At 38.9% G+C, this 26,102-nt stretch overlaps 1 protein-coding gene across 1 annotated transcript in view; it reads right to left on the bottom strand.

The window, feature by feature from the left end:
- Positions 1-25,221, bottom strand: part of LOC101854864 (zinc finger RNA-binding protein) — a gene marked incomplete in the record, with an annotated part of 33,962 nt that extends 8,741 nt beyond the window's left edge. The window contains 20 exon segments of the mRNA XM_035969700.1: positions 125-236; positions 1,934-2,029; positions 3,160-3,251; positions 4,449-4,590; positions 5,026-5,206; positions 6,152-6,235; positions 10,311-10,384; positions 11,966-12,040; positions 12,503-12,638; positions 13,783-13,928; positions 14,142-14,281; positions 14,983-15,030; positions 15,435-15,569; positions 16,226-16,397; positions 16,718-16,891; positions 17,282-17,475; positions 18,010-18,222; positions 20,183-20,273; positions 21,322-21,569; positions 25,059-25,221. Of these exon segments, the coding sequence (XP_035825593.1) occupies positions 125-236; positions 1,934-2,029; positions 3,160-3,251; positions 4,449-4,590; positions 5,026-5,206; positions 6,152-6,235; positions 10,311-10,384; positions 11,966-12,040; positions 12,503-12,638; positions 13,783-13,928; positions 14,142-14,281; positions 14,983-15,030; positions 15,435-15,569; positions 16,226-16,397; positions 16,718-16,891; positions 17,282-17,475; positions 18,010-18,222; positions 20,183-20,273; positions 21,322-21,561 (2,545 nt within the window).
- Positions 25,222-26,102: the final 881 nt, after the last annotated feature.

Below are 26,102 nucleotides of genomic sequence, written 5' to 3'. Positions count from 1 at the left end.
GGGAAGAGGAGGAGGAGAGAAACAACTATCTACAAATATAGCAGTAGCAATATAAATTTTAAACACCCGTTTCAGAGGGAAAATTCCAAAGAGAATACATACAATTTGAAGTTCAGAATCTCACCTGGCAGAAGAATACCAGAAGAGATGCACTCAAAGACACGCCTGAGAGAGTCTCCCGGCGCCATGTTGGCCCCGCCTGTGCTAACGCACTTCTCCACCAGTAATTCCATTGCCTGAGGACACAAGAACAAAATACAAACCATGAACTGCTACTGTATACCTCACATTAAAAAAACCCACATCCAAATACAACACTAGTCATTTCCCAAAAGGGATTCAGGGTGACCAAAACAAAGACTGCTATGAAACAAAATGCAGGAACTTGACAAGCAGTGTCCCCTGATGAGACAAGGCTCACTGGTCTGAACAAAAATAAAACTACAGAGAAAGTTACCTAAAAAATACTAACAACGTCAATTTCAAAACATCTCCTGTAGTCAGAAGGCAGTCTCCAGCACTAATCTTCCAAAAGTTATTTCAAGATGCAAATGCAATACATTGAAAACCCTCCCTCCAATATTTATGACATATAAGTATATGAAAACAACAGAACTGGAATGCTGCAGGCAAGGATTGAGCTTAAAATCCTTTTTTTTTCTTTGTGGGTGTGTGTGTGTGTGTGTATTTCACCCCAATTCTCAGCATGTTCACAGAAATGAATGACCACATATGACTTTCCTGCTTAATTGTGTCCAGTATCGCCAATATACTGATAGATATATTTTTTAAAATATATCAGCCGCAATTATCTTTTAAAAGTAACTCTCACAACAGATTCCCATTCTCTTTCAGTTATGACATTTTAAACTGTCTTCAATATTGGATTCTGTTCAGCAAGACTATTTCCAGTCACAAATGTTTGAAACTACCCAGACAGCCAAGCTATCTTCCTTTCATACTACCAGCTTACGCCAAATCCTCAGAATCTTCTGGCCCGACAAGATATCCAACGAAGACCTGTTACGTAAATGTAGGCAAGAGGACATGACAACCATAATAAAAAGGAGAAGGTGGAGACGGATTGGACATGTTCTGAGAAGAGAACCAGACTCTATTGTGAAGACTGCCCTCCACTGGACACCTGAAAGACGTCGCAAAATGGGCATACCCAAAGTGACCTGGAGACGCACAGTAGAATCTGAAATGAAGTCCTGGAATCATTCGTGGGGAACGCTGACCAAGATGGCCCAAAACAGACAAGAGCTGGAGATCCTTTGTTGCTGCCCTAAATGCCAGATGGCGTAATGGGTAGTAAGTAAGTAAGACGGAGGATGATAAAGAGTCACACTGCTGAAAGACACATTACTGGATCTAGTGATTCTACTGCTCATGGGTCATAAGACACGATTCTGTAAACACCTAAGTCAAACAGAACAAAGTGCTACAAGAAAAGTAACAAGTCCCAAACAACACGCAAACATGTGTCTCTAAGGTAAGAAGCATGAGAATTTCATGTCGAAGTCAAAGTGAAAATGAGGTGCCAAGGCTCTCTACCAAAACCAGAACTCAGTAAACAAAGGTAACAACTAGAAGTAATAAAAGTGATCTCTGGCCAAACTGTCAAGATAAAAAATTTCAAAACGTCATCCAAGATGCCTTTTAAAAAAAAATATTTGTTTCAAATCCAGAAATTGTGTTTTAGGTCTGAGAATTAATTTTTATTCAGGGGAATCAGCAAAAATGATGGAAAAAGCACACTTGTCCTGACAAATACTGACAGAATCCTTGCAGGTTGGACCAACAAGTGTCACCTTCCAAGCACATGTAAACCTAAAATGTAAAAACATTTACAAAACCACGACAAAAACATAAAAATATTTCAAGGAAAAGACCCCCCTCACTGACAGAACAGCAAACAACATGGCCTTACCCATTCATTGAGAGGAGCCCAAGTGGGGACACGCTGGCACAGGTCACGCAAGATCCTGATGATGATCACACAAGATGGCAGCCCGTTTGCTCTAGCCTACAGAGTAAAACAATGCATTCATCCATTACACCACTGCCCTCACCAATAACACAGCGGTGATATCATTCTATACCATAACCACTACATCATCAATTTCAATCAAAATAGAAAGAAAAGCCCCCAACAGCCATAAAGAAATGCAGACAGCGAAAAATGAAGTTTATTTGAAAAGCTTAAGGGGAAAAAATGAGTCAGAGAAGAAATGCTAAGTTCAAAGCACAGTAAGGCAAATCAATAATGAGTGTAGCAAAATCTTGAACTTCGAGAGAAGCTAAAAAGTTGTAGACGATCAGTGAGTTGTTGGGTGTGACACTTCTGCATGTACAGCAAGCAAAACTTTCCAGCCTCATGACCACTATAAGCTCTTGCCTCAGTGCTTACGAGCGTCTTCTTCACAAAGACAATTGTTAACTAGTGTCACAGATGGCTGGCTGCAACATTCTAGGGTGAAAACAGTACAAACACCACAAATACTTTTAAAAAGTCAAACCATTTCATTCAGTTCAATCTTTCCAGTTATCCAGTTATGTACACAACCACCTCTGACACAAAGCTAACAACGTCAAACGGAGTGGCCATGTCAGCCATACATACGGGATAAGGATTGCCATAGCTCATGGTGACATGTTTCCCTGACCCTAGCCTAAGAAACATTACAAAACATAATAAGCTGCTTGTTTACTGTGTCCACACTTCATAGGGCTATCCTCAGCCATTACTGACAACATCAGAAGCTCCGAAGCAAATATCCTGTGATGCATTGACCATGCAAACAATAATTTTAGCACTACTATGTAAGACCCTTCAGAACTTTCTGGACGGCAAGCAATAAAAGACTTTGACATACATACAGTAAGAGGGACAGAAACTTGTACACAAATAAAAAAAGATACTAAAAATCCATATTTCCAGAATTCTGCTTGTTGTGGGAATCAAATAGTAACCCATTCTTCTTTATTTCAAAGTTTCTGAGGAAACCAACTTGTCACCATGGCATTTGACACAATACAGACAACTTTCAACTTTAGATACTGTCAAGCACTGGGCAGAGAAACACAAATGCAAATATGCTGAAGACATTAAAACTCAATACATAAGGCTGCAAAGTATAAAGGAAAGTGCCAAACCTGGAACCACTTAGCATGACGCAGAGCAGCTAGAGCATCAAGACATTTCTGCCTGTCGAGGACATCCGGCGGGTCTTTGACGCTAACCGTCTCTATAGAAACGTGGAGCAGTTCAGTATCACACAGGCAGGAATGGGTGTTTGACCATGTAGACATCGACAAGGCACACCAGTCGTGTTTTCACAAAGACTGGATGCTTGGGGGCATAAGCACTAGGACACACCAATTACAGCTATTTCGTCGTTTAACTACTGTCAGTTGTGTCAGTGCCAAAAAAAATCTACAATCAAAATACAAAGAAACAATTCAGGTCTAAATTATGCCATCTTCTAAAGCTTCCGTCTTCCTAACCATTAATACATAGATACATTTAAATGTTTAAATAAAATTAAAAAGAAAGCATGCAATAGATTTATGAACAAGTCGACTTACTAGATGATGCGATGGAACAGAGGCCTCAAATCAAAGAGTTACTGCACATCTTTTACAACACAATTTGACTTTACAAAGCGAAAACAAAAAAACTGACTATACTGAATACAAAAGGTGTCCAGATTATGGTTCATGTCCCAAGTCAGCTACTACCAGTGTTTGTGCCCCCAATGCCAATGCTCATGGTCAAAAATCCTTCCGTGTTCCAAGCCTTCATTCACATCTGTGGGTACTATAAAAGGCTTTGCGCAGTATTCATGGCAGTGATAGAAAGAGAACATTGGACAAATTAATCATTGCATGCCTGATGGCAACCATAAATGACAGCAAGCCTTTTCTTACAATCAATCAAAGTCTTTACAAAGTTGTGGAAAGGTAGAATGATCATGTTTTATGCCCTCTAATAATTTATATCTATAATAAACAGTATGAAAATAAAATCATTAACTTTAAACATTGTCAATCTATGTGTTTATCTTATATATACGAACAATGCATTTTCCAATACATTAAGATTACAAATACTGAAAAAAGCAAACCCCCTGCTCCACACAGCAAACTGAGTGTGCTTGAAACACATCATCATCATCATCTGTCTACATGACCACTCTACAGTTTTGCTGCTGAATCAGGCAAACACTCCACAGAGACAGCTACAATGTGGCAAAACTGCCTCCACTTTCTCACCAAAAAAAAAAAGTGCAGAGATTATATCAATTCTATTGACAATTATCTTAAATAATCAGAGCCGTCTTTGCAACAACGCAGCATTTTACACTGATTCAGATATGAAGCAGCAATGACTTTCCTTTTTCCTTTGGAGCCCTCATCTCCCTTGCAAGAGAAGTCAGTCTTACCTCCATCAGGCAGATTGGCCTCCCGCATAATGGGAGAGGTCAGAGTGACCGTGCAACTTGTTGCTGGCTCCGTGTCACTGCTCACAATGATGGCAGCCTCCTCAACACATCGGCGAACTTCATACTGGTCACTTGTCACCGTCTAGTCAGAAATAAAAAGAGACAAAGTCAATGACATGATCATGCAACAAGACTATGGAAAGGAAAAAAGCTGTACAGTAAATTCTAAAATACCAGGGGAAAAATAAAAACATGCTGCTTGGAAATGCTAAAAATATGCGAGATCTTCATGAATTGCGTCATGACTGCCCCAGTTCAGCATAACCATTGGATTACCATCAAACAGCATCCCTTGTCAATCACATAATAAAACAGTCAGGCCCTCTCTAAAGCCCACCTGTCCGATTTCCCATTTCCTCCCTTCCCTTTTCATATAACAATGATACTGCCCAAGATGTTCACATGGCTGTCACTCTGATCCTTTCTATTGCTACAAATGTTCGTGCCCAAGCTGCTGCTGTACGCTTGAGATGAAAGCTGTCTAATGCAATCATACCTGACCATAACCAAAACTCACCGCCAGTTGTTTGGGCAAAGCATCAGCCACTCTCTCCAGCATGGTGCGAGTGGGCTTCTCCGAGCACAGCACTACCAGGTTCACATTGAGGTCCCCATGCAGCAAAAGTCCCTTGGCCAACACACCAACACGCATCACTCCCTTCAGCACACGACTAGACGTCCCTTCGTCTTTCTTCTCGCTGAAACCAAAAAATCAAGGGAGCATTTCAGATTTATACATTAAACCAACATGCGAACCACTTCATGACCGAAAAAAAAGTTTTACTCAGAATCATCACTAAAAATTGAAGTTTGAGGGGAAAAAATTGGGAGTCTCCAAAATTCCAGTAGTTTAAGAGAATATTACAAACTGGAAGTAGCAAGTAAATGTGTATAGTAAATGCATGCAAATAAAAATGTGTCATTAACGATAACTCATGCAAATATTGCAAATAAACCAGTGTATTTCCATGTAATTTACAAAAAGTTGAGTTCAACTAATTGAAATGGAATCAAGGAAAATAAAGCAAAAGATTTTATACTAATCGGATCAGAGTGAGGGTCCCAATTTTATCAGAGTACTTGGTAGGTCTGAATATTCTAATATTTAAGGAAAAAAATTGTGAGCATATGAAACTTTTAACATGAGAAGGCATCACCTGATACTCCCCAAAAATACATTCCACCATTTCAGATCGACATACGATTGAAAACTGACAAGAGGCCTGAAGATGAAAATGCTGGACTCAATACAGGCCAGAACAAAGAAAAATTACTTCGAACCTCTGAATTATATTAAAAAGAAAAAAGTTTTTAAAAATAGACGACCTGGTTGGATACGATTAACACTTTTACATTTTAAAAATAAAACTAGAAGGAAAATGTCCTGTCCAAAAACTGTTTCAAACTGTCTTGAGACAACATAACCTTACACTACAGGAGGAAAACTCTGCCAAGTACAGCAAAAAGGTATTTGCATAAGACTAGTTATGTTAAAGTACATGGTATAGCCAAACTTGAAAGGAAATCAAGTTTCATTTTGATATTCCTCAACAGCACTTTGAACACAGGCTCCGAATATACTGTCGCCATCTTTTGTTGTTCCATTGATAAAATATTTTTTTCTAAGAAGAAGCGAGACCTACCCATCCTTCTCGGATTCGGTATCAGCTATAGTGTCAGCTTTGGCAGGAGAATCTTTTGTTTCTGGCTTCTTGTCCTTGGTGTCACTACATGTGAAAAGTAGAGAATCAATTAAATGTTTACAATTTCAGCTAATTAAAACAATTTTTTTTAACTTACAAAAAATACCAACAACCAATTTACAGTCTTCATTTTCGTGTTAACTTATCAAGAATTATGGGTTAACCTCCCTTCCATGGGCATTAAAAATACGGTCACAGGCATGTTAGGATTAACATTAGCCACAAAAACCCCCCCACATCACTAGAGATATTCACCTAGCTGGAAAGCTTCATGGACAAGAGTAGAAACAAACAAAGAAAAAAAAAAAGAGATCAGTAGTTCAGTTTTAGTAAGAGTTTTACGGCACTAACACAATAAGGTCATATAAGTGCCGAAGATGAGAGGTGTTACAAGAGAGTAACAAACACAAAAAAGAAGGAGGGAAGATAAAGGCAATAGATGTTTGATAGGAAAGAAGAAGCCAACCACACTAGAGCACCTGCTAACAACCCACAGAGATCAGCAGTAAAGTTCAGCCCCAGACAAAGACAGTCAGGGAAAATGGCATGTCTAGACTGATAATCTTCATTATTTACCACCTTTTAGTCATTCATTATAATACTTCAACAACTGATGTAAAATATTTTAGAATATCTGACCATTAAAACTCTCTATCCCATAGCTGCCACTCAGGAATTTAAAAAAAGCAGGAAATTCACGCGAACGCATGTATTTGAACCCCCCCCCCCCCCCTAAAAAAACCCATAGGCACTAAGTTGACTAACAAGCATTTGAGTCAATTTGACACAGTTTGGACTTGGTGACTTAAAATCCAGTGTCTGTTGCCAGCTGGTGTCTCATAAAAAGATTTCTTTCACTTTAAACTTGTACATCGATGTAGAGCAGTATTGGATCAGGGAGGCAACACCTTTGCCGCTGTACTGAGCGATTTCAACACTCCTATACAATTGCGGTCCCGTTTGCACTTAGTGCCCCTGTAGTGTGTTTCTTATTTAGTGATCTAAACTGAATTAAAATTATAGCCTAGGCTATCTAATCTAGATATCTAGAATATGTGTAGACCTAGATTATATCTAGAGATAGATTATCTGGATCTAGATTCACTTCCACAGCCACAATAGCCGTCATGTAAACAAACGGGACCGCAATTGTACAGGAGTGCCGCGGGCCGTGATTTCTTTAGCGCACCAAACGCAGCAAAGTGCAGCAAGCGACTAGTTCAATTTTCTAATGAACTTTTCAAGTTGCACAGCGGCTGCTTCTTTCTTTCTCATTCCAGCTTCTTTTATTTTTGCATTCTGCATCAATTTCTCTCAAATTTCCGCCGTTTTCAATGACAACTCGGAGCGCCAACGTCCCGATGCCCGATCGAAACTATGTTGCTCCACAACAATAAACAATGTGAAACTAGCGCTAGGCCTAGAAGAACGGAAGTAGAAAGCTACGGGTAGACATGCGCAAGCCACGTTTCCGTCTCACCCGGTTCTGTGTTTTCCGCGTGTAAAAAAAAAATTATTGCAATTTGCGACCGAGAGCCGTCCAGCAGAGGAAGGAGGAAAGTAGCAGGAAAAGCTAGATGAAGCGGAGTTTCCGCTATTTAGCGGGAAAGTGGCAGCTATGCTATCCAAGCGGTACTTGGTTATACCGGAACCTTCCGAAAATAACCGAAACCTCCCAAAACCACGCAATAACCACCCAAAACCCCCTCAAAATGTCTATGATGTGATGTTATTTGCTATGCTATCTATCACTCTGTGGATAAAATATTCTGTTGGCTGGTTCTTGGTTCTTTTTATAAGAGAAAATGATGGTTTGTTGAATCTTCGTTAAACTTCATTCTTTATTTTGTTTTAAGTGATGAGCGACTGCTCCGGTTGCCTGTACTTCTTAGAATTTTAATTACTGTTATAATAGTATTTAAGCACAGATTTTTCACATAATGTAATGATGCGGCATTTAATTTCTGTTATCTTGTGCATGTTGTAAAGTATTCTTTTAAGGAGAAGTGACAATGAAGTGACCCCTAAAATGGTGAAATTATAACTTGGGTTATCACTTATTATATATTTCCTGGACAATAAATGTCCGGAAACGTATAGCGTTTCTAAACCCTAAAGTGGTGTTAGAAGGGATTTTAGAACAGAGGGTAGAGAATTTTAACTCACTTGCGACTGGACCCTTTCACCAGTCACAAGCGTTGAAGACTGGCGTTTTTGGGGGTATTTCAATAAATCACCACAACTCTCAGAATTACCCTATTGTAATTATTTTTTGACACAGTAAAGTAACATTCAAGCTTAATCTAATACTAAAGTTGTCTAAGTCTAATACTTTAATTTGTATGATTTTAAAAAAATTGGAATGAATTTGATTTTCCAAAAAATTTCCAGAGACGTGACAAGTAGAATGAAATTCACTACAACAACAAAAATAAAAGTTCAAAGTGTTCTGGTTTGATTTGTATACATGTGCGAGTGTTTGGTGAAAATATAAAAGCTGGTCTGTGCATTGATTCAGACCCATACACTGAATTACATGAGACAGATGTACGGCACGACGTTGTGATTTAGTTGCGCGAAAAACAACACCGGTACTAGTGCTAGATCTAGCCCTAGAACTACGATTCGGGCCGTGTTCGGGTACATATCCAGGATCCTAACTATTAGACACACCATATTCTGAGATACTATGACTAGTAAAACGTACAGAAGTATAGAAAACGGCGAAATTATGTGATTCTTGTTCATGCGACTTCTTTGACCGTTACTACGACGTGACTGTCGGATTACTATCAGCTGTATAGAAAAAAACAAAGCGCGAGTTCCGGTCTGCTCAACCCCAGTTGGGGTCACTGTCCTTCACCTTCAATAACTTAAAAACCACGGGTCCCAGAGATACGAAACGAAGTCTAATTAGCTCAGGCTTGGCCAAACAAGGGTACGAGGCGGGTCTCACGATCCGTGCGTGATTTGTAGAGCGAAAAAAAATTCCAAAGTTGGTCACGCAGGGCTTGTGAGACCCGTCGCGAGCGTCGCGGCGGGGGTCACGCAACTGTTGTGTGATCCGTCTGAAGTGAGTTAAAAAGAAAAAAATTACCACTTTTTTCTCAAAAGGCATGTTTTACACAGCTTATATGTTTCCGTTTTAGTAGGAAACATTCATTTTATATCTACTGTGTTAATATTATCAAGAAGTTGCCATGTTCAAGTTAAAAAATTTTTTTTAGTTTCTAATTGGAAGGAGAACTATTTAGGCCTTTTCTGACCTTTATCGGCCGTTTTCTTAAAATGCTCTTTTCACACACTTTATCCTATTTTCTTGCTGTATGTCATTCGATTTTAAAGTAACTTTCACAGAATATTAACGACACCTAGTTCTAGAAACTGTCGTGAGGAATTTTTGACTGCACATGTAGCTTTTGATAAATGGTGTCACAAAGTGATTTTCCCCCTTTTTTTTCAGTTATGCAATAAGCTGGTTTTTTAAGTGCCGTAGAATGAAAACTAAAGCATATACCGAAGATTCCCCAAGACAATTTTTCGATAATGTACTTTTTCTATGTACATGTAAATTATAAAAAGGGTTTAAAATAAAAACAAATAAGTCAAACCAAGTGAAATATTGTCTCATATAACGCTATTGTATTTTTTAAAAAAAATAATTTATTCAGGATCAAGAAGCATCCAAGTGGGTGGTTGGTGGGTGCTCTGGTGTGGTTTGCTCCTTCTTTCCTATCAAACATCTATCGTCCTTATCCCCCTCCTTCTTTTTTGTGTTTGGTGCTCTCTTGTAACACCTCAAATGTTCAGCACTTATTTGACCCTTGTCGTGTTGCAAGTGCAGTAAAACACTTACTAAAACAAAAGAAGTATCCAAATACGATAATATTGTATCACAGATCAATATATTATCCACAGAGCCATAGATAGCATAGCAAAATAACATATCATAGAAATTTTGAGGAGGTTTCGGGTCGTTTTTGCGCGGTTTCGGGAGGTTCTGGTATAAACAAGTACCCCTATCCAAGATGATAAATATTGGGAAAATCAATTTGTAAAAATCCAGCACAACAAAGCAGGTAAAAAAACAACAACTCACCTTTCTGCCAGGAAGTCAGAGACCAGTTTCAGAGACTTTTCACATGCTGAGACAATGTTCTGTACAGCTTGCAACTGGAAATTGAAACATCTACATTAAGGAACACATAAATACTGAAAATCCATTGGACACCTAACAAACCAGCCTAATATCTGAAGATTTGTGCCTTGACGTACAGTTGATGACAGTCTTGCTGTCCTTTTTAGAATGTATCTACCTGGTAGAAATTGAATTTTTTTTAAAAATAAAACACTCTATGCAATATATCCCCCCAGGATTAAAAAAAAAAGTTTTAGTAAGAGTATTATGGTCCTAGCAACACAATAAGGTTAGCTTCAACAGCACAAAGTCTGCTCCGACTATCCCGGAAATAGCGGGTCACAAGAGTGTGACAAACATACAAAAGAAGTAGAGGAAAACGACGACAGTTAGGACTAGGAAAGAAAAAGTAGCAGTTCCCTGTTGTAGTTGAGGCACAGTTATGAGCACGACATTGTCAGATCAGCCCATTTACAACTCTCCTGTGCACTAGAACGAGAAATGTCCCCCCTTTGGGAATGGCCTAATGACACTTCAGTCGGTGGCACCGGCCCGGGGGGTAGTGCTGAAGATTAGAGGTGTTACAAGAGAACAAACACAAAAAAGAAGGAGAGATAAGGATGATAGATGTTTGATATGAAAGAAGGAGCAAACCACACCAGAGCACCCGCCAACCACACACTCAGGAAATTAGTTTTACAATGGCATACATAAATACACAACGTATCAATACATATTTGCATGAATAATACATCACTGCGGGTCGCCACAGTGCTGCGCCTTCCCTGTTTTTGGGCTACGGTCATCATGTGTTGCTCAAGGACCAGTTACCACCCCCCCCCCACCCAAACACTGTGGCACAGACACATATTCCACTCGCATTTATCCGCGCAGCTTTGAACCAAAACTGAAGAGCTGACACTCACATTTTTAAAAGGTGCAATTTAAAAGTATTGCTGGAGTATATAGAAACGATACATGAAGATCAAAACCTACAATGTTATAAACTATTAAGCTCAAAAAAATGAAAACCCAGCTCTGTCATTCTTTTTTAAGAATGTTTTTTCCGTTTTAGTAAGTGTTTTACGGCACTTGCAACACAATAAGGTCATATAAGTGCCGAAGAACGATATGTTACAAGAGAGTAACATACACAAAAAAGGAGGAGAGATAAGGATGATAGATGTTTGACTGGAAAGAAGGAGCAAAGCACACCAGAGCACCCGCCAACCACCCACTTAGGAATATTGAATACTACCTCTGTTTACTTTTGAGGGTTGAAGAGTGCATGTTTTTTTCTAAAGTGATGCAAAAGTATGGCCACCAGAATTACATACTGATGTATAAAATTTCATGAGTTGAACACTGCATCCAAAAGGTAATGGCCTGTGTTTTAAAAACGCTCTAGACCCAAGTTGAAAGTCACGATGGGCACATAGGTAAAGAAAAGGACAGAAAAAGAATAGAAAAGAAACAAACAAACTATAAAAAAAAACCAAGTGTCCTCATCATGGTGCATGGCGAAGATCTGAATAGGCCACTAAAATGGTACACCAGAAGGTGGTGGGCAGGGAGTACGTAACTAAAGTACAAAGCACGTCTAACAACAAACATACCTCGTCCTCAGTAGGATAAATGCTATGGTGTTTTGTCATGACGTGGCGGTCATCAGAAGAATCAGGCCTTCGCATCTTTTGGTACCAAGGGCCATGAAGACAGCAGTAGCAGGGGTGGCAAAGAGAGCAGCGGTGGGTAAAGAAAGATTATCAATTTTAGGAGCGTATTCCCCTCATATTACTATAATTACGTACATGAAATCATTCTAAATTCTAACTTGTTATCAAGAATATGATCCACAAAATAGCAATTTCCATTACCGCCAAAAAAGGATAATCATTATTGCTGGGTGATCTGTACTCATATGTTCAGTATGGATTTCCAATATAATCTCAAAGAGCTTCTTGGAAATAAACAAAGGTAATGTTAAATGCTACTGTTGAGAAGTTGAATATTTCAAGTAGAAGTCAAATGTCAGAATGAAAATAGTAACAAACTAAATAATCATCAACAAAATATTTGCAAGTGCACAGTAAAGAGGCCCACTTACAAAAAGTACAGCTACATTTCTGACAGACATTTGCCCTTACACTCACCATGGGGTGCATAGGGAAAGGCGGCCTCATCATGGGGCCCATGGGGCCAAACCGTTGCCATTCCATGAACTCTGGGGGGATGGGTCCACCCATCATCTCTAGCCTGCGGTGACCCCAGTAGATCTCATCCTCTACTCTACACAAGAAAAAGATGAAAATATATATATATACCAGAGCATTGTTAACTGGTAGATTCAACTAAAAAAGCACCATATGACTGAGAAGATCTCGTAACAGCTTTATAACTGGCAGAAATCAATGCCTGCTGACCTTGCCTCAGAGAAAAGGCCATATAGAATTTAATGAGCAATAAAATACATTACTACTAAGGGACTATTTATAAACTTAAATGTATAACATCAAAAACAAAAAATAATTCAAAAGAATTTTTAAAAAACCAAAATAATCTAACCCCCCCCAAATAAAACATGCGAATTGCGGAATTTTCACAGTTGAAATTAAAAACGTTTTTAAGATTTCTACTCATTAGTTTCTAAACAGCGATTCAAACATTTCTAGACAAAAAAACTTGTGAAGAAAGACCTTTGTTGATGATGGGTTGCCTCAGTTTTGTTTCGTTTTAACATGATCCATTATTTATAAGTACTTTGTATTGTTTATTGAAAACTTGGAAAGGGTTTAGGAAACGAAAACATCTAGTTTCACTTTGTCAAAGCGTCGATCTGGAAAAAAACTGAGTGAATTAGTTCTTGCATCAACAACATTGGAACATTGCATTCAAATTTTTTTTTAATGCACATTCAGAAATGTATGGAGTCTAACTTGGCCTGTATATGATAAGATAGCTATGCTGATTCGCTTTCACATGCTTAGTGTGTTTAATTTTTTCCGTCAAAATGTATTTTTCTCACCACCATAGCCATTTCTAACCCTTGTAATGCATACTTATGTTCAAAATTAATTCTTGTTTCATGTTGGAATGTATTCCTTATTCAATTTCTTTCAATTTGATATATCATATGTTACGTTTAGAGTGATGGTTATGCTCATATGAAGTTATTTTTTACATCACCTGTGTAGCCGAATTGAGTCACAAGTTAATTACATCTAGACCCCAAAACAATTACGTCCAGAAAGTTAATTCCTAACACATCCAAAGCAAAAATGCACAAGCACTTCAAATCACTAGATATCACAACACGTGTATTTATCTTAATACAGCACTTAACTCACAAGCAGTTCTGTTGATCTTAAAATCAGATCTTGCAGACTCCCAAAAAATTGATTCAAAAAAAGTTTAAAGAGCATAAACTATGTACCTCATTTCCTCTCGCAAACGCTCTTGCTGTTCCTTTCGCCTCCAGTACTCTTCCTTTTGTGCCTGACGACGCATTTTATCCTCCTGCAATTTGCGGACTCGAATGCTTGGCTTGACCTCAACTTGCAAATTTGGGTCAACCTTTTTCTGAAAAACACAATAGAAATATATCTCTCACCACATCAGGTAGTTTTTAAAAGCTATCTTAAGTGAAATACCTTTTCTCTGCTATAAGGAAGTCTCAACAGCATAATAAAATACAATCAATCATGCAAGCACATACATCTTTCAGACACTCAAAAAAGCAAGAGAAGTAAAACATCATTAGATGCCCGAGTGAGCCCCGAGAGGACAGCTTACCTTGTATTGGAGTCTGTGTCTCCTTCCTTTCAGGTGCATTTCCTTCGCATTAGGGTCGTTAAATTTACAGTCGCAAAGCTTACAGTTAAAGCTCACTGTCTTTCCAATGTCATTCTTGATTTCCTCAATATACTCATGACCTAATGACAACAAAAAACAAAAAAAAAGAAGTCCTTGTACAATAAACAGGTTGACATACAGCCACTTGCAGAACATTTTCAAAAGAATACCGTTTATTCTATTAACTGCAAAGGAATAAAAAACGAGGGCAAAAGAGACTGGGAGCCCTCTGAGCAATTACTAAATATGCATAGAAGCTAAGAGAAATGAGGAAAGACCTCCCACACCATAATCGAAAAAATTAAATCTGACAAAAGTCTACAACTTCTTGAAATAATACTTCAAAGCAGAGACCAGGAAAGATGGCAGGCCTGTTGTGGCAAGCAGTGGGGCACCAACAGATGAACAAGGCCATGGTTGCAGGTGACCTCTCCCAACAGAATCTATTTACAAAGCCGAGTGACCTTAAAATATGCTCTGATAGTGGGAAGCTGGATTGGCAATATAACCAACAGACAATGCATATTAATTAGATTCATTTGTTTTCAAATGGTGAGTACTTTTTACATTGCAGGTACTTAACAAAAAAGAAAAACAAAATTTCAGAACAAGAACTCTGTAAAATAAATGTGAATACAAAAAAAATCCTGAGAAGATCCTGCTTAGCACAATGCCTCCAATATTGCTGTAGTCAAGAAAGTGTATTGGATTACAGACATTTTGTTGCAAACTTCATATTTTTTCACTGAAAAACAAGCCCTAAACACCAGGCGAAACTTACCAACTGGAGTGACATCTTTCTCAGCTGCAGCATTTCCAGTATCATCACCTGTAAAGAAAATGTTACTTCTATGTAACTATTTCTGGGCAGTGGGTATCATTTTCTGATGCAATTTTTCAGTAAAAATGTTTCTAAACAAGATTCAAAAAGACTTTCTACTTCAAGTCGACAATCAATCTTCAAGTTCTTTTAATTTACGACTTCTACTTGAACTCAGCTCAGTAGTTTGAAAACAGTGAAGTATTATAACACCTTAGAGGGAATTTCAAAATTCAAACTATGGTGGCCGAACCTTGATTTGAAAAAGACGCGTTTCCATACAAGTCTTATCTCATATTCAAAAGCACAAGGCAGTCAAAAAATTGCACCCCCCCCCCCAAAAAAAAAAACCCTCTAAAAAAGACCCGAGTTTATCAATCCCTACCTAAAATGGTGCTACACTATCAACTAACCTTCATCATCAGACATGGGCGTGGCAGTGTCTGTTGCTGTCACCGCCACAGAGGTAGTCGTCGCAGCAGCTGCTGTAGCAACGCCCACTTTAACCTCTTCCGCCTTTGCACCGGTGGACTTAAGCTGAGACCCTCCTGCAGATTTCAAGAATGAAAAATGACTCAGTTGAACTTTTTTTTTCCCTTAACAAAAGTCTGATCTTCCATGAAACACAGATTCAGTGATGACAACAAATGCTGAAAAAGGATGGAACTTAGCAGGACCACAGGCAATAAATGTACAAAATAGAAGGTAATTTCAGTGAATACATCAATCTTTTTTTTTAAACTAAAAGTATTAATGTTAGTCCTCTAAGCAGAAAAAGTTAACAATTTTTTATTTCATGACAGCCTTTCACCTGGATGTCCCACTTTCTTCACCAATGGACATACTATTTAAACAGGCAAGAAAACTAGCAGCAATCTTGATCTACCGCACACTAAGTACTATCTTTTCTTTTCTTCACAAGCTGCGTGACAAGGAAGAGTGTTTTAGCTGAAACATAGTAAATGGGTGTCATCAAATTATGAGTTCATCATCAGAACCCCCCCCCCAATAAAAAAAACCAACCTTATAATCTTATAATACGTCTTTTTCTTCAGGGACCTTATATTATATGAGGAGAGGGAAGTCAAGATATAGTGTGAACTCTACATCTGGATGGGACAATGCATGTAACTATAGCACTATATTTCCTTTTCAACAACAGTTTCTCTTTTCCAAAATCTAGTGGCACTAATGCAAAACTTACCAACAAAGTTAATTTTGGGTGTAGCCAAAACCCTTTTGGCTGCTGTTGGTGATGGAACAGCAACTGACTTCCCTGGCGCCGGTTTGGCAACGGTCGGCTTACTCGCAGTAGTAGTCACCACAGGATCCGTAGATGGAATGGGCTTACCAAGCTTAGTGTGCAGCTTAACCACCTGGTGGGGGAAAAAAGTTTATAAAAATGACCAACAACTTCCATCAACTGTTTGAGTTCACTAAGACAGGGTAGAAAAGAAGTCACAATCATAACAAAAAGAATATTTCATCAGAGCACTAACCATACACCCAAAAAGCTGCAGTTAACAACATAAAAAAGACAATTGTGAGCTCATACTTTCTACTCATGTTACTATGTAATGGACTAAATAAAAAAATGATCCTTAAAAAGAAAAATAGACCAAATAAGCAAAAGAAAAAAACATTAGTTAAGACATGAATACCCCACCCACTCCCTCATAGACACAAAATCAAATACCTTCTGATGCTTAGCTCCTCGAATGTGAGCAGCATAAGCATCCTGTCCAGTGCAGGTCACGTCGCACAGCTCACACCTCATTTGATTGTGAGGTTGTCTCCCTGTGGGTTGGGTCGTCTTCAACGCCGCCTCTTTTTTCTTGTGCTTCTGTCCCTCCAAGTGCTCACGGTATGTCTAAATATGATAAACACCATGAAAGCATGTCTTAGAATGTCAAAAGAAAAAGATTTTTGCAAATCACAAGGGCACAAAACATGTCTTGCAAGGTCAAAATGAAGGGATCCTTACAAATCACTAGACCACATTAAGATAAAAATACTCGTTTTGTTTTAGTATAGTAAGAATTTAACAGCACTTGAAACAAAAAATAAGTCATATATAGGTGATGAAGATTGAGGTGCTACTAGAGAGTAACATACAAAGAAATGAAAAAGGAGAGATAAGGATAATAGATGAAACAGAGTACATAATAAGTACTGAAAAGAGAAAACCTGGACCAAATATAGAAATAATACATGACAATAAATAATGATACAACTCAACACAAAGAGAAAAAATCAATACCTGAGGACCAGCACAGCTGATCTTGCAGACATCACAGTAATGAAGCTGTGGAGCTTTGGGAGGTCCTTTTGGCTTTGGCTTGAACTGATTCCCAGTACCAGCTTTCTTGAGCATCCAGGAAGAAGCTCCTGTCTTGCCTTGCTGTTGCTGACTGTAATAACTGGTGGCAGCAGAGTACAATGCTGCATCATAACCTGGAAGCAAAGACAAATAAGTCCATCTATGTAAATGCTCATTGAAACAGAATGCAATTTACAAGGCAGGCACAAAAAAAACATTTGTTTTCAATTTTGCGGGTTAGAATCGTGTTCACACTAATGTCAAACAATGCTTATACAGCTGGACTTTTTAAAAAACTTCATCCAAAACCTGCATAAAGCCTCTGTAGAAAACTGCTGTTCAGCTTTAATATTGCACAAGTTTTAAAAGAAACTCCAGAACAACAACTCTTCCCCCCCAAAAAAAACCCAACCCACTACGGATGTGAAAAAACTTGTACCTTGTGTACAAATCTTAAATGTAACATGGGCAATTTTAAAAAAAACCCCACGACAAACATAAATACAAAGACTCCATGACAGTTGTGAGCACTGTCAAACACATACCGAGACTCCATGATCAAAAACAACAATGACATACTATAATTACTGCTACGAAACAATCATAGGACATACTAAAGGTACATCCTCAAAATGAAATTATTGATTAACATGTCCTCGAGTACTTACTGGAAATGCTTGTTTGAGGGGTTGTCGTTGTGGTGTAGCCCGCAGTGGAGTATGTTGTTACTGTCGGAGTGGTGGAGGAGTAAACATAGCTGGTACCCGTGGATGAGACGGGTATCGCCTGTGCTTTAGGGGCTACGGCCGTGGGACGTTGGGCCCCAGCAAACGTAGCCCCTGTGCTGAATGCAGGCTTCCCTGGAGGTAATGAAATGCCAACTTAAGGTATAATACCCCAAAAAGGTATTAAATTAAGGTGGCAAAACAAAAAAAAAAGCTCAAATTAAAAATGAGGTTTCATAAAAGCAACACAGCAGCAAACATGACAAAAGTATCTCACTATGTTTCACAACAGCAGGGGTTATCATAACTCAGCATTTCACACCAACAGAACAGGGCTGGCGAAAACCAAAATGTTTCATAAATCTGACTAAAAAACTATAAGGCGAACAAACTAATGTAACGCCATGAAGTCTCAACAACGAAAATGACTAGACCAAATGGAATCCTAAAATGCCAAGTGCTCTTTATTTCAAGAATAAGCAGGAAATTCCACATTGCCACGTTGCAACATATCTCATCTGACAAAATTTGCCTACAAAACTTTATTTTATTACAGTTTTCGGAGGGATCCACTTTAAATTTAACACACTGTTTCTGCTCCTGAGAAATACTCATATCCATTAATAAATTTTGTTCCTTGGTTTTTTACCAAAATGAGATGCTATGACAATGACTTTATAAAGCAGTATAAATTTTTTAATAAATCTAGTTAGTAAAAACAGTACGCCAGTGGTTTTAGCCAGCCCTGCTCCAAAACAACTTCAGAGCATATGATGAAGAACAATGCATTGCTGTGTAAGACAGGTATAATAAAAGTAAAAAGAAAATTATACAGCAGTTTTTTACAGGCGACAGTCAGTGTGGTAATATCAAACATTAAGCACTGCAACTTTTCGATTCCACTATTTTCTCTCTCTAAAAGAACACTACAGAACAATGATAATAATGCAATACCAACTACTGCAAAAGCAATTGTAGCAAAACAAGAAATCAGTAACCAGGTAACAAAATGCTACTACTAACAGCTTTATTTGTGCACCAAAATGAAGAACACAGATGAAAACAAGTATCTACACAATTACTGTTAAAACTCAGTGAACCACATACCATTTAGTTTGAATTTTCTTATTCCGTCCTTTTTCATAATGAAACCAAAGTGAAAATGAACAACAAGCATAAAGGACTCTTGTTGCTATTTTTGTGCCACCCTATGATAATTTAAACTATTCAACATGCTTTTCACCTGGCAATTAGAGCAAAAACTTCAATCAAACAGCTTCAAAGACTGAACATTAATACACTTTTGGGGTGCATGCATCTCTTTATCACTAGATCTAACACAACAGCAAAAAGATTTTTAAAGGACGAGCAAAGGAAAATTAGTTTCTTGTGAGGCTTACCCATACACTTTACAGAAAAACTGCACAGAGAATCAAGCACCAAACAGCTACAAAATCTTTTCTACTGCTTCTTTCAAAACCATCACTTTCATTAAATACACAAAATGTCCTAACGGACTTCCCATCTGCTAAATAGATTCTGCTTTCCTTCCTGTCATCTTGAAAAGCATGGCAAGAACTAAACTATTTAACCCCTCCATGCCGGGTCTTCACAAGTGTCACTTTTCGCATTCCCTATATTTCACAGCTTACCCAAAATTCCGAGAAAAAAAAACCCACTTGTAAATCTTAAGTTAAAAAGTGAAATTTTCCGCCTTTTAAAAGTAATTATAGTGTTCATGTTTTTCAAGAGCATGTGCTTGTCCTCTCTCCTCAAGACTAGACTTAAGTTTATCGATAGCATGCAAGCCCAGCAGTAAACCAACACCAGCAAATTTGGTATTGATACTGGAATTTTAAATTCCTGAATGTACTCGTGGTTAAAGATAAGTGTGATGTACATCTAGCATCTTAAAAGCAACCACCAACAAATTTTGCAAACTTCCGTGTCCATGATACTGCACAAAGCTAAAAATTATTCATTTTCGTGACGTACCAGGTACGACATTTAAGGCAACGAAGGGGTTTAAAAGCTCATCAAAACTACAAAGACTTTAAGTAAGCTTGGTAGCTGATTTAGCTTAGTAGTTGGAGCACATGTCATAAAGAGAGCACACCTGCTTGAAACTGTGGGTCTGTGGCGGCTGTGTATGTTGTCGCCGCAGCAGGCTGATAATAAGCCTTGGACTGGTCGTAGGTCACAGTAGGCTGCAGGGAAAAGGCACTCTAAAACATAAGAAGTCAGCTGAAATGTCTTTTGAAAGGAAATTTCGGACATGTCAAATTCAAAATTTGCAAACATGATCTGTATTTTAGTTACAATAATTACTAGTAAATGTTCACCTTTGACCAGTTAGACAGAGTAACAGTTCCATTAAATTGGAACTGAAACTTCCACAAAAAATTATAACAGTAAGAAAAAAATATATCTACTAGCAATTAAGAAAGTATTTTAAACTAACTTTACATTTACATTTATAGAGAAATCAAGCTGTATTAGGTAAACTAGTACTATCTTTTAAGAACGCAATGAGAACATTACAAGCACCCAGAGCAGTTATTTGGTAAACTTTTAAAAACGAAGTGTATACAGACCCGGTAACCAGGAACAAAGTCACGAAGTATACAGACTCGGTAGGGGAACTCTTGTGATGTCGGAAAGTTTCAGCGCCCAAACCCAGTAGTGTGTGTGTGTGTGTGTGTGTGTGTGTGTGAGAGAGAGAGAGAGAGAGAGGGGGGGTGGCTGCTCCATTGAAATTATAACTTTGTTCTTTTCTTCAAATTGTGATTCCTCCAACTCAAAAATCGGAGGAAAACCAATCGTTCACCGAAAAGACATCCGCAATCTTCATTTAGATCAAGATCTAGGCTAACCTCGCAACTAGATCAATGATTTATGTCTGTCTGTCTAGATCTAGACCATAGAGCTAGAAGAACCTAGGTCTAGGCCTACCCCTAGGAGCTTTTACTGTAAAGTCCTTGGGCTACCCTAAGTCCCTGAGCCAAGAGGGCGCTGAAACTTTCCGAAATCACAAAAGAGTTCCCCTACTGGGTCTGTATACTTTGTGACTTTATTCCCGTTTACCGGGTCTGTATACACTCCCTTTTAAAAAATCAGTATTGGCTGCTTTTTATAAAGTTTAATTTCTATTTTCATTCTTATGAAAATAAGAACCCACTTAATAAAATTTTGAACTAGAACAGATTGTCATTTTTTTAAAATAATTTTTTTTAAAGAGAAATAAGAAACACTGACCGTCACAGCAACCTGTGCTCTTGAATACGCATACTGGGTGGGTGGGTGGACAGCAGATGCAGCAGCTGCAGCAGAATAGCCCTCGTACGTCTGCCCGGCTCTCAATGGAGCTGCCGTCGCTGCATATGCAGCTGCCTGGGGTGGTGCAGCTACATATGCACTCTGTGCCGAAGGATAGGCTTGTGCCGGAGGGGCAGACTGAGCCATGGGAGCGGCCGTTGGGTACACAAAGTGCGCCATGTCCAGTTCTGGAGAAAGTGGGTTTCAGTACACTATTACCATTATGCTATGATGACCACTCTACAGCAAAACCAAATCTACATCCCATCTATCAAATACAGTAAACATTTTCTACTACTTGGTCTATAATCTTGTCAAGCAGGAAAAGGATGAATACAGAAAACGGGAGTGTCTACGTACACGGTAACCGGGCCCGTAGCCTCAGGGTCTACGTACACGGTAACCGGAAGGTCCAAGAGATAGTTCACTCAGCCACGGTTACCGGGCAACATGCGGCTTGCTGCAGCCCGTCAGCCAGAAGCTGATTGGCTGTGGTAGGCTAGTGGTGAATATTGTGTTGGGCCTATGATTCCAGTTTTAGCAGTTCGCAAACTTCTGAAACAGTGCTGTAAATATATGAAGCTTAATCTACCTATTCCAGGAAGGAGTTGTGGTGGCCGAATGGACAGCGTGACTGCGTTCGGAGAGAAAGGGCGTGGGATCGAATCCGAGGAAGAACTTTTTTTTTCTGTCCCCCTCTTTTCTTCTCCTCCTCCCGACTGACCAACAATTTTCCCCCAAAATTATAATTCGTTGTTTTGTAGTTTTTTATGTAGTGATAAGCACGCACATTCTGGTTTTGCCCTCAAGAAAAAGCTCTTTTCGATCATATCTTCATCTAGCAATTTTATAGGCTAAGTGTTCCGATGCAGCCTATGCCTCGAACGTCTGCAAATACATGTAATTCATCAGATTGATAAGTGATAGTAATCTGAAAATGCATTGAAACTCTCTCTCTCTCTGTCTCAATTTGTCTCTCTCTCTCTCTCTCTCACACACACACACAAACACACACATACAAACACACACACACATACGCACACACACACCCACACATACACTATCTCTCTCTCTCTCTCCTCCCTCTCGCGTGTTTTCTGAGTCTCGTTCTCTCGTGATAGTATTACATGTATGGTGAACATCTATATTTTAGCTTTCTGATCCAGATTCGCAGATTTTCAGTGTCACTGAATTTTGCCCTCCCTAAGGAAAGATGACGTGGGCGGTTGGCGGGTGGGTGCTCTGGTGTGGTTTGCTCCTTCTTTCCTATCAAACATCTATCGTCCTTATCTCACCTTCTTCTTTTTATGTTTGTTACTCTCTTATAACACCTCTAATTCTCTGGAGCTCATATGACCTTATGCAGTTGTGAGTGCCGTAAAACCTCTGCTAAAACTAAACTAAACTAGGAAAGATGACGGGGAGTAGATTGGGATAATTTTCGTGGTTTTGGGACATAAAAAGCGGAGTGAAACAGGAAAAGGGTCAAGGTCACGAAGGGAGCGAAGCAGTTACCGTGCACCTAGCTCAAGCGCCTGCCCACAAAACAAAATACCCAGTTACCGTGTTGGTAGATATTGAGGCTACGCGCCCGGTTGACGGTTACCGTGTACGTAGATATTGAGGCTACGTACCCGGTTACCGTGTGTGTGACATTGAAACTACACACCCGGTTACCGTGTGTGTGATATTGGGACTACACGGTGAAAAAGGAAAAAGGTCAACGTCATGAAGAGAGCAAAGCAGTTATCGTGCACCTAGCTCAAGCCCCCCCCCTCCCCAACGAAATTAAATACCCGGTTACCGTGCGTGTGACATTGAGACTACACACACGGTTACCGTGTACGTAGACACTGAGGCTAGCTTACGTGCCCGGTCGCCATTTTGTTTTGCCCGGAAGTTCTCGCAAGATCTATTCCTCCCCTCTTCTCTCTGTCTCTTTTTGAATACTGTCTATCGGTGTGGACGATCAAATTGACCAAAGCAAAGTTAAAAATGATGTTAAAACACAAAAGTAAATTAATTTGGTCGTCTACAAAGATGCTACGGCTATTTAACTTTTCGAATCGAGCCGAACTACACGGGTCGCCATTTTGTTTTGCCTGGAAGTTCTCGCGCTACTCCTCTCTCTCTCCACTGCCCACAGACAAAATTGTATGCTTTTAGTAGGCTACAGTTGTAATGGAACGTTTGTTCATGGCACAGAATTCTCCAATTTTTCTGTTATAGTAGAATTCTGTGGTTTAGGGTGAACGCAAAATTTGTTGGCCTAGATCTAGGTATAACGGTGAACGCGCACCGGGTGAGAATAGCCAAAAGACTCGCCTGCACTATTCTCACTCCGGGTGAGAATAGAGTATATATAGAGGTGGCCATTTAACTTTTCGAATCGAGCCGAACTACGCGGGTCGCCATTTTGTTTTGACCGGAAGTCCTCGCGCTACTCCTCTCTCTTTCTTTCTCCACTGCCCACAGACAAAATTGTACGCTTTTAGTAGGCTACAGTTGTAATGGAATGTTTGTTCACGGCACAGAATTCTACAATTTTTCTGTTATCACAGTGTAGAATTCTGTGGTTTAGGGTGAACACAAAATTTGTTGGCCTAGATCTAGATCTAGGTATAACGGTGAACGCACACCGGGTGAGAATAGCCAAAAGACTCGCCTGCACTATTCTCACCCCGGGTGAGAATAGAGGTGGCCATAATATAATTATAAACTGCATTTATCTCTTCTGAGAGGAGGCCTACTCTAGTTCTAGATCTAGATTAGATCTAGTACTCTTCACATCTTTTAGCACTAGATCTAGATCTAGATGATCTAGATCTAGATAGATATCTAGATCTACGTCATTTTGATTTCTTTTCCTCCCATGAAAATCTCAAGTCCCAAAAGCCAAAAGAGGTAGAATCTAGATCTACCACATTTCTGTTGCCTCAAAGTGTATTTTCATTGTTTTTGTTGGTAGGCCAAATTGTCTAGATTTAGAATCTAGATCTACATACTATCATAACATACAACTCAATAGAATAAGAAGGGTAGTTGACCCCACATGATGATAGCTTAGCCTTTTAAAACTCATTTTGGTAAGTTGCAATTCTTTCATTGTATGTCAGTGGTACATTTGGCATCAGAAATCTAGAATCTAATCTAGATCTAGATTCTAGATCTAGATCTAGATATTTATATCTAGATCTAGACATCTAGATCTAAAGAACGAGGGAAAAGAAATACAGTACACTGCCAGTTCCTTCCCTCCCATGCAGCGGTCCGGGATACCATGGGAAGTAACTTTATGACAAATAGGCCCTTAATAACAACGGAATTCTGTGTTGACCTCGACTCCTATGATTATTCATTGGATCTACCGCCTCGGCTCTCGGAACCCAGACATAAGCAATTATACAAGAGATTCTAGGTTTCAATCACAAAGCCAGTTCTTGTAACAAATACCACTAAGAAATGCAATATTAGAGGATAAGCTAGATTTACTGTTTTTTCCTCCTTCTCAACCTCGAGCGACCAGGATCAGCAAAGAGACCTGGCTAAGAGTGAAGTAATGAGTCCGAAGAAGAGGACAAAGCACAATAAAAGTGCCCGTCTAAAATTATTAAACTTTAAACGCCACTACATAAAAAAGAACAGGGTGCGACATTTACTCAGCTATGTTGAATTACCTGCAAGGAGTGCTCCTAGTAAGTGGGGTTATTATCACCGGTGCAGAACAATACACAGAACGTTGAATAATCTACCACTAAGTCTGAAATATCAATCAACAAGACCACAAGGTTTTGAAGAAAGGAAATAGAAAATGCCGGTTCACTATCCAGGTTTACATTTCCATCCAAGCGATATTACGGCGCGCCTGCATCAAATGAACACATGCGAATATTCACAAAAGAAATATATCTGATCAGGGTTGATTTGGAAACTCCATTTTTTAAAAAGGGTCATGTATTACACAGTTTTGAGAAAATTAGAAGTTTGAACCTACACTTTACTGTGTATTTGATTGGCGGCTTTTTAACAAAAACGGCTAAATCTCATATGCGGCCTTGACCCCTTGGCCAATACAATGCGAAAGGGAAGACATGTGGCTTTGGGATTATTAATAAATACTCCAAGTCAGTAATTGAGATAACAACTTACCTACTTTAATTTTCAATTATAACGTATGTTTTTAGATGCTTGTGATAGACTTACTTTGCTTTGCCGCGATCGCGCCAAATGTATACGAAACTAATACTCAAAGTAATCAATCAGTTTTAACACTCAATCTGGAAATAAGAAAGGTCTTCCGCTTTGAGTACCGTGTGCAAACACGCAGTTTTATTATTATTATTTTTTAATTTTCATTTATTTATTATTAAATTCCGATTTGTTTATGTTATGCATAGGCTACAATGTACATGTTCAAGTTCCAGTGTTGTTGCTGTTTTTTGTGGGGGATTTTTTGTTTTGTTTTGGGTTGCGTTATTATTTTTTTTTGGCCGCTGTCGCTCTTGTTTTGTGCATCGCAACTTCCCTTTACACGACTAAAAAACCTAAAATTTAACAAAAGTTCCATCAGATCTTAAGTAGGCCTAATAAATAGTGAATGAATAATATTTGGATTGTTTTATCACTCATCCCTGCCTTTCTAAGTTTCTTATACCCCTGTCCTTTTTATTTCCTCTGCGTTTTCAACACGTCACACACATGCATTCAACAGACCCCCCCCC

The sequence above is a fragment of the Aplysia californica genome, unplaced genomic scaffold, assembly GCF_000002075.1.
Source record: "Aplysia californica isolate F4 #8 unplaced genomic scaffold, AplCal3.0 scaffold00171, whole genome shotgun sequence".
In the NCBI taxonomy this organism is placed as follows: domain Eukaryota; kingdom Metazoa; phylum Mollusca; class Gastropoda; order Aplysiida; family Aplysiidae; genus Aplysia; species Aplysia californica.
The sequence above is the reverse complement of the archived record's forward strand: the minus strand, read 5'-3'. Positions and strand labels throughout refer to the sequence as shown.